Below are 13,841 nucleotides of genomic sequence, written 5' to 3'. Positions count from 1 at the left end.
AGTCAAGACAGTGCATGATATGTTCTTTTACGTCACATCACACGCTAGTTGTACTTTGACAAATATTGTAAGATTCTTGAGTCAAACAGGCCATGATATGCTGCTTTACGTCACATCACAAGCATCACGTGTGAATTGTTGGGCTTTGATGGAATTGGAAATATGATTATGTAGTCAGGACAGCGCCTGATACGCTGCTTTATGTCACATTACATGCTAGTGTACTTTGATAGGTGCTCTTTAGGTAAGACAGTGCATGACATGCTGCTTTACATCACATGCTCGATGTGTGAATTGTTGTACTTGTGATTGTCATCACGACAGTGCATGATATGCAGCTTAACGCCACATCACATGCTCCATCCATCCATCCATCCATTTTCTCTGCGCTTGTCCTCATGAGATGTGTGCACAATTGTGCTTTGAAGGAAAGTAATCAATATTTTTGTTTTGGTCAAGATAGCGTATGATATGCTGCTTTTGTGCTGTCGTGCTCTGAAAGAATGAAAATACAGCTAGGCCTATGCAGTCAAGAGGGTGCATGATATGTTGCTTTACATCACATCACAGGCTCTACATATTGCATCGTTGGATAGACTATAAATACTGTAAGATTCTTTAGTCAAGACAGCACATGATATGCTGCTCTACGTTGCGTCACATGCAGTGCGTATTGGTATTGTGTAGTTCCACTTTGATGGAATAGAAATGCCATTCTGTAGTCTGGACAGTGTAGGATATGTCGCTTTAGGTCACATCACACGCTTTTGGAGAATGGAAATAAGATTCTTTAGTCGAGACAGTGTATGATGTGATAAAAAAAGACAATACATCATATGCTGCTTTTATGTCACAACACATTCTCTACATGTAGCCAGCCATACTTTGTCATGGAAATTTCTTAGTCAAGACAGTGCATGGTATGTTGCCTCATGTCACACCACATGTTCAACATGTGAATTGTCGTACTGGGATGGGATGGGAGAAGGATTCTTTAGTCGAGACAGTGCATGATGTGATGCTTTATGTAATGGCATGAAACATACATACATCATATGCTGCTTTTATGTCACACATTCTAATAGCACATTCTCTACATGTGCTTTGTAATGGAAATAAGATTCTTTCGTCAAGACACTGCATGGTATGTTGCCTTATGTTACGCCACATGTTCAATATGTGAATTGTCGTGCTGGGATGGGATGGGAATATGATGCTTTAGTCGAGACAGTGCATGATGTGATGCTTGACGTTATGGATGGGAAAACAAAGATTAGTTAGTCAAGACAGGACATCATATGCTGCAACGCATTCTCTAAATGTGGCCAGTCACAATTTGTAATGGAAATAGGATTCTTTCGTCAAGACAGTGCATGATATGCACGTATACGGTATAACACGCGTCGTGTTGTGAGCTCTGTGTCGTTGCGTTTTCGCAGAAATGTGTTACGGGGATCCCCGCACATTTGCACATACACACCTCCCCAACAGGAAGTATACAAGACTATAAAATTGTGTTTTTTTTCTTGCGTCAGTCTTTATTTCCATACCGGCGTAGTCGGTGCGGTGACATTGTGTGCTACTTGCTGTGTTATTTGGGTTGCACGGTGCGTGAGGGAGGTAGTTGTTGGTTTGTGTGAGTGTCCAGATAGGCATTATAGATAATAGACTACTGTAAAAAAGCATCAGTGTGTGTCTGTGGCTTCGTAAAACATGATTTAAGTGGATGACTGTGAGTGCTCTCGTTGGCGTGTTGGTGCATCCCGCATGACAACAGCAAAATGTTTACTCACTGAGAGAAATACAATGGCGGGAAAAAACAGGCTTTGGGATGGAGGGAAGGCGGACAGATAAAAAGATGGAGGGAGCGAAGCCGCCCTGCAGCCCTCCTGCAGAGTGTAGTTGGGGACGCGAGGCTGCGGGAGGAGCGAGTGCCATCTGCAACTCTTCCATGCCATCAACGCTGCAAACAGTCAACGCTAACGCGCGCACGTTGACTGGAGATGGATGCACTCACAGCACGATTGGCCACAAGTGAAATATAAAACATTTAGGTGCTTGATTTAATGTGTTGCATCAACAACAACAACATTGCAGCCAGCGTGCACTCACTCGTGCAAATCACCTCAGGAGTCACACACGTGCGTTCCAAATGAGGACGACTTTATATAAAGTGATTTTTTGGGGGCACTTTAAAGCTGGAAAGCACTTTGAAACAGATTGCACCAAGAGAGCTGCAGAAAACATCAACAAATGAAGTATTTATGGACGGTTTATCCTTTTTATTGAAGACTATATTCACCGCTACAGTACTACATTAACATCAATAGCCAGCATTAACACGTACTGTACTGTACTGTACTGTATTTTATGTCCCATCTCATGTACAGTAACTAGGGAGGGTCATCAAAATATTAGAAACAAACTAAACTGAATTTTAACAGATGTTATTATTTATTATTATTATTTCCATGACAGTGTCAATTAAAGATAAGAATAATAAGGATTTTTTTAGATTCATTGTGCAGGTGCACCAGTTTAAAGACTTAATGGTTATTTTTGTTATTTTTATTATTGTTAGTGGTAGTAGCACTATGCTAGTACTATGTCATGTATTATTACTAGCTGTTTTATCTTATTTTATTCAGGAGACTCCCTTTTTAACAATTAAATAACAATAATTCTATAAATGCTCCATAAGTGTATTTCACTTATTATTTGCATTTTTATCTAGTTTTTGGTGCTTTGTTCATCATCATTTTTATTATCATTATTATTATTATTATTATTATTATTATTAGCATTTTTCCTTTTATTTTTTCTGGTTCATTCACCAGTCCACCCATATTATTAGTAGTAGTAGTATTATGACGATGATTTTCATCAAAATACTACTAAGAATTGTTTTTATCATCTTCATTATCCTTATTTTATTATATTATTGTTATTATTATTGGTCAGAATAATGAGAATAAAAGCTATTTTTGGAGACTATGAAATAATGTATAATGCATTGTTGTTTTGGAGGTGTGGGGGATCATTTGAAGGAGATCTGATCTTGAGAGGCAGTCAATGATTTTGTAGGTTTGATGTTCATTAAATTTCCTATTAAAAAAAAACCCTGTGCGTTTGACAAGCATGCATTATACTGTATGCTGCTTTTAGTTCAATTCTGCATTTTGTAGTCACTATAAAACTGCAGTCAACAAAGCCGCACATACGAGGCAGTAATGTGCCACTCCAGTCCTGTAGGTGGCAGTACTGCCTATTACACAGTGTGTTCCAATTACTGTGCACAACACAGCTCCATCTTCTGGATCTTGTGCGTCACCGCCCCTTTGGCCCCAATGCGAGTGCACTAAAACAAAAATAAATTCCTATTCGGATCTGCACCAAAATGTAACGGTTTCTTCCTTTGCCCCTCAAAAAGGTTTTGTAGAAATTGTTTTTTTGCATTTTTGCCAAATGCTACTGAAGAACTTACTAGCTAACCAACAAACTGCCATGAAAACGTAAGCTTGAGACCTTTTCTTTAAGGGAAAAGAGCCCCGTGATGTCCCTGCAGAGGCCCACACAGCACAGGTGATTGCAGAAAAAAGACTCTTTGTGTTTGTTCTTCCCAAACACAAAGAGGTGGTTTTTGTATTTGCGTCCCTACTGGTGCCTCTCTGCTGGGATGGATGTAAGCCGAGGGTTCAGATGGCTCCAAACGCTGGCATCGCAGCGGACGACATCTCACCCCTCCTCCAGCCGTCTGCCACCCTGGCTGTTAGGAAGCCTGTGGCAGCGCAGCAGGTTCCGCGTTTGTTAACGTTTCTTGGTTTTTATCCTCGAAGTAAAACGCTAATGTGTGGTGTTGTGCTGGGCTGCATGGGCGCGCCATGGCTGCAGGTTGTAAAGGAGTCACGCAGATAGATTGGCTTTCTGATGCCAATGTCCTGATGACATCCTTTAAGGCCTTCTTTTTGTGCACTCAGCTTGGTTTTACATGAAATGTACTGTATAAGGCTACGACTTTAATACGGTTAAAGAAAACATGTTAGCACTCACGGGTGTTAACACAGTATTCTCTATGAAACACACACTGTAACTTTAGGGGGCTTTGTCGAATCACCACCAAATTTGGTACACACCTTTGGGGAAGGGACAAGCACATGTGTATAAAATTTGAGTAAGATTGGTCGAAAAACATGGTCGCCATCAAGTAAAACGTTTTTGCAGGGGCACCTCGGGGATGCCAAAAATGGTGTGAACTCTTCTAGTCCAGAGCCACTGCATGCAAAAGGCTGAAAATTGCTATTATTTTTCTGACAAGTACACCACATGGTGGCGCTGTTATTAAACCCCAATGTTTGACTGGACTGACTCTGAATTTTCCACACAACTCTGAAAAAAAAAAAAAATAACTTGTTTAGGTGTTTAGGTGAATCACAACCAAATTTGGTGCACATCTTAAGGGGGCTGCCAAGCACGTGTGTGTAAAATTGGAGCAAGATTGGTTGAGAAACATGGCCGCAATCAAGGAAAACGTTTTTGCCGGGGCACCTCAGGGATGCCAAATATGTCATTTACATTCATCAAAAGTTAGGCCACTCCTTGGTGTAAAGTCTTCTACTCCTGAGCCGCTGCACGCAAAAGGGTGAAATTGGCCAAAATATGCAACCCTGCTGTGTTGCACGTGCTATTATTTTTCTGACCAATAGACCACATGGTGGCGCTGTTATTAAACCCCAACGTTTGACCCCATACGTTGGATTGACTCAGAATTTCCCACACATCTCTGCAAAACACCCACTGTAACTCTGGAGTGCTTAGTTGAATCACCACGAAATTTGGTACACATGTTAAGGGGTCTGACAAGCACGTCTGTCTAAAATTTGAGCAAGATTGGTGGAGAAACATGGCCGCCATCAAGCAACACGTTCTTGCAAAGGCACCTCCGGGAGGATAGTTTTCCGAAGCATTTCCAAAGCAACAACCCATAGGGGGCACCACTAATGTTATTTATAAGCAAACAAGATAAAGGAAGATTGTTTCGTTTGCTGGCTGCACGGGTATACAGTATAGTCTCCCTTATCATTTATTTGTGACTGCCCGCCATAGATCATGTGATGACCTTTAAGGGATTAGAAATGAGTTTCATTTCCAATAAAAGGGGAGTTGTGATAGGAGTGAAGCAATGTCGCAGCTTTTTAGAGGACAAATCTTAGACACTGTGGAATTGTTTGTTTCAACTGGCAGATAATCCTTCTGCTGACCTGCAAGGAACATTTCTCTCTGCCTCTCACACCTAACCTCCTCCAGCAGTAACGCCTTCATTCGTATGATGATTGTTATTGTTACGCTTATTTCCCAACTCTGAGCTCTGTCACTACTTGCTGGATGCAAGCATGTCCTGTGTGCTGATGGGACGTACACACTTACAACGCCTCATTAGAGACACCTGTGGAGAGAATTGTTAGTCATGAGACACGTCTGGTACTCCCTTTCGGTCCCATCTTGCGCAAGATGCAATCTCCGAAGACGATGGGGACAATAACGCATCATTAGAGACCCCTCTGGAGGGAGCTGTTTGTCATGAGACAAGTCTTGTACTCATTTGCACTACGTATGCTGTGTGCAACCTTTCGGTCTCATCTTGCGCAAGATCAAATCCACAAAGACAATGGGGACAAGAACGCATCATTAGAGACCCCTCAGGAGGAAGTTGTTTGTCATAAGAGAACTATAGTACTCACTTGCACTACGGTGTGCTATGTGCAAGCTTTCAGTCTCATTTTGCACAAGATGACATCCAAAAAGACAATCAGGACAACAACGCTTCATTGGAGACCCCTCTGGAGGGAACTGTTTGTCATGAGACAAGTCTTGTACTCGCTTGCACTATGTTTGCTATGTGCAACCTTTCAGTCTCATCTTGTACAAGATCAAATCCACAAAGACAATGGAGACAAGAGCGCTTCATTGGAGACCCCTCTGGAGGAAGTTGTTTGTCATGAGAGAAGCACTGTACTCGCTTGCACTACGGTGTGCTATGTGCAACATTTTAGTGTCATCTTGCAGAAGATTAAATCCATAAAGACAATGGGGACAAGAACGCTTCATTAGAGACCCCTGTGGAGGAAGTTGTTTGTCATGTGAGAAGCATTGTACTCACTTGCCCTACGGTGTGCTAAGTACAAGCTTTCAGTGTCATCTGGCGCAAGATGAAATCTACAAAGGACAATAACAGAATATCTGCCTTTACACCGAAAATGGCCCCCGGGCCAAACTTTGGACACCCCTGGTGTAAGAATGTGAGTGTGTTTGGTTGTTTGTCTATATTTTCCCTGTCATTGATTGGTGATGAGTCCAGGATGCACCCCGCCCCTTGCTGTAAAACTCAGCTGGGATAGGCTCCAGCTCACCCGTGATGGTGATGAGCGCCAGCGCCACAGAAAAAGGATGAATGCAAAGTCCAACAGTAAGTGTCTGAGAGCTACGCAGGTCTGCCAGCAGTACGGCAATTATGGTGCGAAACAGTTAGAGCTGACCTTCACACATCAGCTGCATCACAATCAGCTCGTCGCGGCTTCAGGAGCAGACGAGCCACAAATTGAAAACATCTCATGTTAGGACAGATGTGAGTGGGAAAAAAGTGAGTTTAAATGGTGTCAGCTCACCTCAGAATGGAAGCTTTTGTGGAAGGAAAAGAAAGAAGGAAGATGTTCAGTGTGCAAAATAAGAAGCAGTAGATGACAATCTCCCTGCAGTCCAACATGACTGAGGTCACGACGGCTCCTCTGTGGCCCGTGTGCACATACTGCCATCTACTGGTAGATTGTTGTAACGACACATGAGTCCGCTCTCCAAACTAGAGCCTGTTTTCGCTGATCATATCATTTATGCTGCTCACAGCCACCAGGGGGCACAGTTGCGCATTCTTACTGAGTTTGGAAGTGAAAAACGTCGTAATAAATATTTAACACACAATGAAAAATTATTCTGGCCTTTTTTTGCATTAAAAAAATGTACTGATGCTTTTAATATACTTTTTGTAAATGCATAATATAAATGTAATTTAAAAGGATTTTTTTATTTTAAACCAGAAGACAAATAATTAGAGTTTGAGAGATAGGAACTTGAATTATAGCTTTGCATGATATGAATAGGACAAAAAACAATTTATAATAATAAACAATAAGCGTGTATCTCTACCTTTAAACTTTTTTGTTGTATAAAAGACAAAGCACATATGTAATATTAAATTTTTTAAAACACATTTTTTCAAATTTTTAAACCATAGTAAATAGTCTTGTTTGAAAATAAAAAATATTTAGCAAATAAATTATATTATACAGAAGAAATAACAAAAATAATCATGTTTATCTGCATTTGATTATTTTTCCATCTATATTTTTATTCAAAGGCAGCAATGGTATAATTTATATTTGTTACATATAAAATATGTACTGTATCATTTTCATTCATTTATTTAGTATGTTTTTAAACTATAAAAAACAATTTGCCTTTCAGTTTAAAATAAATCTCAAAATCTTGATTGTTTCTAACAGTGCCTTAGTTGTTTGTTGTTTTTTTTTAAGTATATCAAAAGCATCACCAAATTCTATATTTATACAAAAAAAATATAATAATTTTTGTGCTGGATTAAAAAAAAAAACTGCAGCTAACGTGCAGCAACACTATATTATATTGTTATGCTAAATGTTAAAAAGTGTATCTTAAATATATCTCCAGAACACAATCCATGCATGCATACAATATGTGGAAAAATGTTGTATTTATACAGTGAAACAAGAAGACACTGAAGAGAACACATAAACGCAGACAGACTCAGCAGACACTTCATTAGGTACACGGATTTCTTATATTGGATCTCCGCAGATTGCATCGGTGTGCCTCACGTTGCTCGTCGGTCTCAGTGGCCGAGGAGGAAGCGCTCCACCTTCATGCTGTAGGCCGGCTTCAGGAAGCGCTGCAGTTCCTTTTTCCTCAGCCACATGAGGGCGGCGTTCGGAGGCGAGAGGACGGCGCCGTCGGGCAGGACGGCTTTGAAGAAGAAGACCTTGACCCCCACCGAGCTGTCGGTGCGGGCGGCTTTGGGCAGCTTGTACTTGTAGACGCCGCAGGGGGCGTTGCCCAGGAAGGTCGCCTTGAGGGCAGCGGCTGAGAGAAGACACTAGGATGTCAATCATCTGCGTTATCACGCCAGACAGGCAGATGAAGAGTAACGTAACACGACATGAATTTATACGACGTCTAAATACCTGGCAGGGAGGCGAGCGCTCTCTCGGCCGTGTGCCGCAGGGTCTCTCCTTCCCGCCACTCGGCCTGAGGGAGCATCCACAGCCTCTCACCGCCGACCTGCTGCTCGGCCACCAGAACCAGCGAGTCGGCCAGGCAGCGCTCCGTCGAGGTCAGGTCCTTATCCACGTCACCTGGAGACACGCAAAGGCAGACCTGTGTCGCTTAGCAACCGGCGGCAAACGCATGTGACGCTTTCTGCGTGAATCCATTCCACTGACCGACGACCCTGGGCGCCGGCTGGAAGCTCTTCAGCTTCTGCTCCCACGAATCCTCCAGGTCCTGGGCGAGCACGATATCCTGGTCCTTGCGATAGTCCTCGTCGTCAGAGTTGTAGCCATCCGACTGCTTGCGACGCAATCTCTCCGCGTCCTCGTGCAGCCTCAGCTCGTGGTCCGACAGGATGCTTTTCTCCAGCTCCATCTGACAATGATGCCAATGACGATGATTCCAAATTGACAATCCAGCACACTTTAAGGACCTTAGGGCATAAAAGTGGGAATGCCACCCTGGTCTATTGCCGGTATGGTTTGTTTTCATTAGGAACATCAAATTAGCATAGGGAATGTGTAGCAAGGAAGTAAAAGTAAAAGTAGAAAATATTGCTGGAGGATAAGTGCTCCTGTCAAACATAAACAAAAATGCTTTTTGTTTAGTCGCCATGGGCGCCCCAATTGTTACGTGACGTAACCATCTAGTGCTTCGTTCTAAGACACTGGGGAGTTTCCAAGACAGTTGTCTTAGCAGGAACGATATTATAGCCCTAACATGTTGCTGGTACAAACGTTCAATAGTATTCGTTGTCGTTTACTGACAAAACGCACCTCCTGTAACATGCGTCCAAACCGCTGCTCCATGGGGCTCGGGTCAACCGAGATGACCGGCAGCCTCTGCAAACACACCGCGGCCATCAGTGTCCACGGAGAGCGCAGCCCTTCCGTCGTTATTTTGGTCTGTAAACTCAACCCGCGAAGGCAGCTATTGTTGGTAAACTGACGAACAGCACAAGACAGATAATGCAGCAGCGGCCGACTCGCCATCCTGCCACTGGGAGCCGCCATTTTCTTCTGTGGCGTTCATGGCAATGCACAAAAAAATTATAACGTCGATGCGACTGTTGACGCCCGATCAGATACTCCGACTCTCGAGGCATTTAATTGGAAAACACGCAGATAAATTGCTATATATTATCAGAATATCGAGTAACTCAATTTTATAACATTCCAAATGTCTACTAGAAAGATTACAAAGTTGAATATAGAACATACACAATTCCCTGAAGGCATCGGACCAACCCACAATGCCGTTCCGTTAAAGGAACAGTCCACTCCAATAAACATAGGGGTGTTGTTTTGCAATCGATATATAGTTTTAATTATTTAAATCACGTCGCAGCATTCTTTAATACTTGTTTAGTGGTAAACGTATTCAAATTCAAGAATGTAATCTCTTGTATATGTAACAAGTTTTGTAACAGTTGAGGTGATACAGTTGAGGTGAGGTTGTCATTGATCCTCCCCTCCGAAAGTAACGATAATACTAACTACCACAATTGTAGCAGCGCAGCCAGTCAATGTCACGTTTGTGTTTTGTGCCTTCAATGTTATCCGACCAATTAGTCTAAACAAGTTCAATATGTTTAAATTATGTTGTTTATTCGTTAACTCTTTGGGTAGGGTGTGCCGCCATGTTGCTGCCCCTCTCGCTGCAAACGAAGCCTCATTGTAAGTTGTTAGAGTGGCGAATGCTAGCTTGCTAGCCCTGTTGCTGGCTAGCTAGCCCTGCTGCTGGCTTGTACACAGAAATGTACGTTTTCCGATTATTATTATTATTATCAAAAGGTTACATTTCATATGTGTTTTTGTAGGAGGACGTTATGTAGCAGCGCTGTCAGACTTCAGGAGGCAGCATCTTCCAGCAAAGACGCCACAGAAAGCTCCCGACAGTTTAGGTGAGGCTTTTCGACTCGACCCCTGACCAATCGCGACTAGTGGGCGTGGTCGGGGAGAAGGCTGCCTAAAACGACTCTCGAGGCATTTAATTGGAAAACACGCAGATAAATTGCTATATATTATCAGAATATCGAGTAACTCAATTTTATAACATTCCAAATGTCTACTAGAAAGATTACAAAGTTGAATATAGAACATACACAATTCCCTGAAGGCATCGGACCAACCCACAATGCCGTTCCGTTAAAGGAACAGTCCACTCCAATAAACATAGGGGTGTTGTTTTGCAATCGATATATAGTTTTAATTATTTAAATCACGTCGCAGCATTCTTTAATACTTGTTTAGTGGTAAACGTATTCAAATTCAAGAATGTAATCTCTTGTATATGTAACAAGTTTTGTAACAGTTGAGGTGATACAGTTGAGGTGAGGTTGTCATTGATCCTCCCCTACGAAAGTAACGATAATACTAACTACCACAATTGTAGCAGCGCAGCCAGTCAATGTCACGTTTGTGTTTTGTGCCTTCAATGTTATCCGACCAATTAGTCTAAACAAGTTCAATATGTTTAAATTATGTTGTTTATTCGTTAACTCTTTGGGTAGGGTGTGCCGCCATGTTGCTGCCCCTCTCGCTGCAAACGAAGCCTCATTGTAAGTTGTTAGAGTGGCGAATGCTAGCTTGCTAGCCCTGTTGCTGGCTAGCTAGCCCTGCTGCTGGCTTGCACACAGAAATGTACGTTTTCCGATTATTATTATTATTATCAAAAGGTTACATTTCATATGTGTTTTTGTAGGAGGACGTTATGTAGCAGCGCTGTCAGACTTCAGGAGGCAGCATCTTCCAGCAAAGACGCCACAGAAAGCTCCCGACAGTTTAGGTGAGGCTTTTCGACTCGACCCCTGACCAATCGCGACTAGTGGGCGTGGTCGGGGAGAAGGCTGCCTAAACAGAGTTTCAAGCAAGAGAAGAATGCAGATTTACCCTGTGCACCATTTGAGTATTTTTTGAAAAAAAAATGTACTGTTGCACCCCATTATGAAGTTACTTAATTTGTTGTGTATTTAAACCCACAGCCATTTGCCGCCACTGCCCGGCCAGGACAGTCCTCTCAGGTGGGCCGGGAAGAAGTTTGAGGAGTTACCCATTGTGCACATTAAAGCCACGTACAACAAGTAAGGAGCACGCAATAACGCCCTCCGCTTTAAATAATCAAATTTAGTGTAAATGGCTTTAATTCGTGGTGTCTTGTTGCAGCGTACTTATCCAGCTGACAGACTGCAACGGCCAGTCCATGGTGAGGACTTCCTGCGGGACAGAAGGCTTCAAAAACAGAAGGAAGGCCACGCCCGTCGCCGCTCAGACCACCGGCATCTCCACCGCATCTGTAGCTTCTCTCGCCCACTTCAACGATTTGTATGAGAAAAAACATGAAATGTAATCTTTATTCTTCTTGACCCCCGAGCAGAAAGCCGCAGCCAAGGGAGTGACGTTTGTTCGCGTGGTGGTTAAAGGTCTCGGCCCAGGACGTGTGGTGAGTGCAGGGTTTTTTGTTTTTACCGCCTGAGAGACTCACACAGGTACACTATACTTGAGTACCATCTAGTGGTTCAAATGTGAATTACAGCTCTATTGACAATTCATGAAAAAAAGGTCTCATACAGTGTCGATAGTATCGATTATCGACGATAATTTGTAGCACCATTATCGACCAGCAACATTTGTTATCGTGTCAGGCCTAATATTACAACAAAATATCGTTATATAAGAAGGGACAAGGACTCAGAAAAAAGGACAAATAATTGTTCCTTTTTTTCTCCCACATGATACGACTTTACTCTGGTAAAATTCTGACTCCTTGCAGCATTTGCAGCATTCTATTACATTTGTTTTACTATTGCAAAAGAACTTTTATGATAGTTTTATGAAAATTACCTTTTGTTTCTCATATTGCGACTTAACTCAAAACATTAAAGTTGTCATTTTAAGAGAATAAACTGGTCATGTTACAGATATTTTTTGTCGAAAGTGTTAATATTACGACACAATGTTGTTTTATAAGAATGAGAGAGGAAGTCTGAATTTAACAACGTTAATGTCGCATCATATGAAAAAAAAAATGAATTTGTTTTTTGAGACTTGTATATATATTAAAATATAATAATATAATATTGCAAAATAACTTAATATGATGTAAATCAAAACATTTAAGATGTAATTTTATGAGAATCAATTGGTTATATATTCGATTTCTTGATTTTATTTTGGTCAAAGTGTTCATATTGCAACCAAATATAATTTTTATAAGAATGACATTGTAATATTACAGGAGGAAGTGCAAATTTTTCAAGATTGAAGTCATATAATATGAACAAAATTGAGAATTACTTTGTGACATTTCGTTAAATTTGTGGGTTTTTTTAGAAGTCTTAATATTGCAAAATGACTGAAAACATTAAAGTTGTAATTTTATGAGAATAAATTGGTAATGTTACAGATGAAAAAAAATATATATATATATTTAAAGTGTAAATGTCACAACAAATATAATATTATAAAATAATAATTGAGTTGGCTGAAACTGCATGAAATGTTTTAATAAAGAGCTTTTCATTTTGTGAGAATTTTGCCACAATGATTTTTTGTTTCCTGGTTATCACAGTGTACTTTTCGAAAAAGTACATTTTAGTAAGAGAAGTTTTCAAGAATAAAGTGGTAAATTACGGGAGAAATACGTGCATACCGCGCACGGTGAGACATCAAGAGGTGTCGCGAGACCTTTAGTTCTCTCCATCCCCGTTTTGCTTTTTCTTTGACTTTTTGTGGCGACATTTAATCCAAAAGAAGGATCCGCCTCAGAAGGAGAAGAATGTCTAGAAAGGAAGTAACTTCTTTTTGCACTCGAACGGCGCACTGGCGTGTCGCGTTGATGACCGCATGAAGGATTTGTGAAGGCGCCAGCTTGACCCCGGAACAGACTATTTCTGTTTCCATAATTTCCTTTGCTCCCTAAGCAAGCGTGGATTCAATTTATCGATCCATCTGAAGCGCATTAACGAGCGGCCGTGTCCTCCTTTCAGTCTGCCATCCAAGGTTTAACCATGGGGGGCCTGGAGGTGGTCTCCATCACCGACAACACCCCCGTGCCGCACAACGGATGCCGACCTCGCAAAGCCAGGAGGATGTGATGATGATGGTGATATTATTGATCAATAAACTTGTAGAGTCAATGCCGTGATGTCACTTGTTTTATTTATACACGCTTAACAATGTACTTGTACTAGCAGATAGAAATATTTATATACTGTATATCCTCAGGGTGTCATGTGATCAACACACAACTAATATACAAATATACACTCAACAAAAAAAGGTTGAATTAATTCATATGATTTCAAATGAAGTCGTTCTTCAGATAAAACACAAACTTATTCAAATTGAAAAAACATTTTAGTATACATACAGTGGTGCAAAAAAGATTTATTTTTTTGCATGTTTATCACACTTAAATGTTTCAGATCATCAAACAAATGTAAACATTAGTCAATGACAACACAACTCAACACTTTATGCACTTCTTAC

General features: G+C 41.2%; 2 protein-coding genes across 3 annotated transcripts; one reads left to right on the top strand and one right to left on the bottom strand.

Moving 5' to 3' along the window:
• Positions 1-7,643: 7,643 nt before the first annotated feature.
• Positions 7,644-9,589, bottom strand: mrpl46 (mitochondrial ribosomal protein L46). Its single transcript, XM_054771056.1, has 4 exons — positions 9,129-9,589; positions 8,526-8,727; positions 8,268-8,438; positions 7,644-8,166 (listed from the first exon to the last, which is right to left on the bottom strand). Exons 1-4 carry the CDS (start codon positions 9,363-9,365, stop codon positions 7,919-7,921), a joined length of 858 nt encoding a protein of 285 aa, XP_054627031.1. The 5' UTR covers positions 9,366-9,589; the 3' UTR covers positions 7,644-7,918.
• A 228-nt stretch (positions 9,590-9,817) lies between these two features.
• mrps11 (mitochondrial ribosomal protein S11) lies at positions 9,818-13,507 on the top strand. 2 transcript variants are annotated; one of them, XM_054771059.1, is made up of 7 exons: positions 9,818-10,028; positions 10,172-10,255; positions 11,056-11,139; positions 11,336-11,434; positions 11,517-11,646; positions 11,728-11,793; positions 13,340-13,507. In XM_054771059.1, exons 1-7 carry the CDS (start codon positions 9,940-9,942, stop codon positions 13,445-13,447), a joined length of 660 nt encoding a protein of 219 aa, XP_054627034.1. In that variant the 5' UTR covers positions 9,818-9,939; the 3' UTR covers positions 13,448-13,507. The 2 variants fall into 2 exon arrangements, with proteins under 2 accessions (XP_054627034.1, XP_054627035.1); XM_054771060.1 differs by lacking the exons at positions 9,818-10,028; positions 10,172-10,255 and adding an exon at positions 10,357-10,912.
• The last annotated feature ends 334 nt before the right edge of the window (positions 13,508-13,841 follow it).

The sequence above is a fragment of the Dunckerocampus dactyliophorus genome, chromosome 3, assembly GCF_027744805.1.
Source record: "Dunckerocampus dactyliophorus isolate RoL2022-P2 chromosome 3, RoL_Ddac_1.1, whole genome shotgun sequence".
Taxonomy (NCBI): domain Eukaryota; kingdom Metazoa; phylum Chordata; class Actinopteri; order Syngnathiformes; family Syngnathidae; genus Dunckerocampus; species Dunckerocampus dactyliophorus.
Note: the sequence above shows the minus strand (reverse complement) of the source record. Positions and strands in the feature narration are given on the sequence as shown.

Bases quoted from the DNA above. Each gene is read 5' to 3' on its own strand.
- mrps11 (XM_054771059.1), top strand. From the start codon at position 9,940: ATGTTTAAATTATGTTGTTTATTCGTTAACTCTTTGGGTAGGGTGTGC. The intron at 11,140-11,335 runs GTGAGGCTTTTC...TTAAACCCACAG, and splicing joins GAAAGCTCCCGACAGTTTAG to CCATTTGCCGCCACTGCCCG. The intron at 11,435-11,516 runs GTAAGGAGCACG...GTCTTGTTGCAG, and splicing joins ATTAAAGCCACGTACAACAA to CGTACTTATCCAGCTGACAG.
- mrpl46 (XM_054771056.1), bottom strand. From the start codon at position 9,365: ATGGCGGCTCCCAGTGGCAGGATGGCGAGTCGGCCGCTGCTGCATTAT. The intron at 8,728-9,128 runs GTGCGTTTTGTC...CATCATTGTCAG, and splicing joins TTGGACGCATGTTACAGGAG to ATGGAGCTGGAGAAAAGCAT. The intron at 8,167-8,267 runs GTATTTAGACGT...GTCTTCTCTCAG, and splicing joins AGCGCTCGCCTCCCTGCCAG to CCGCTGCCCTCAAGGCGACC.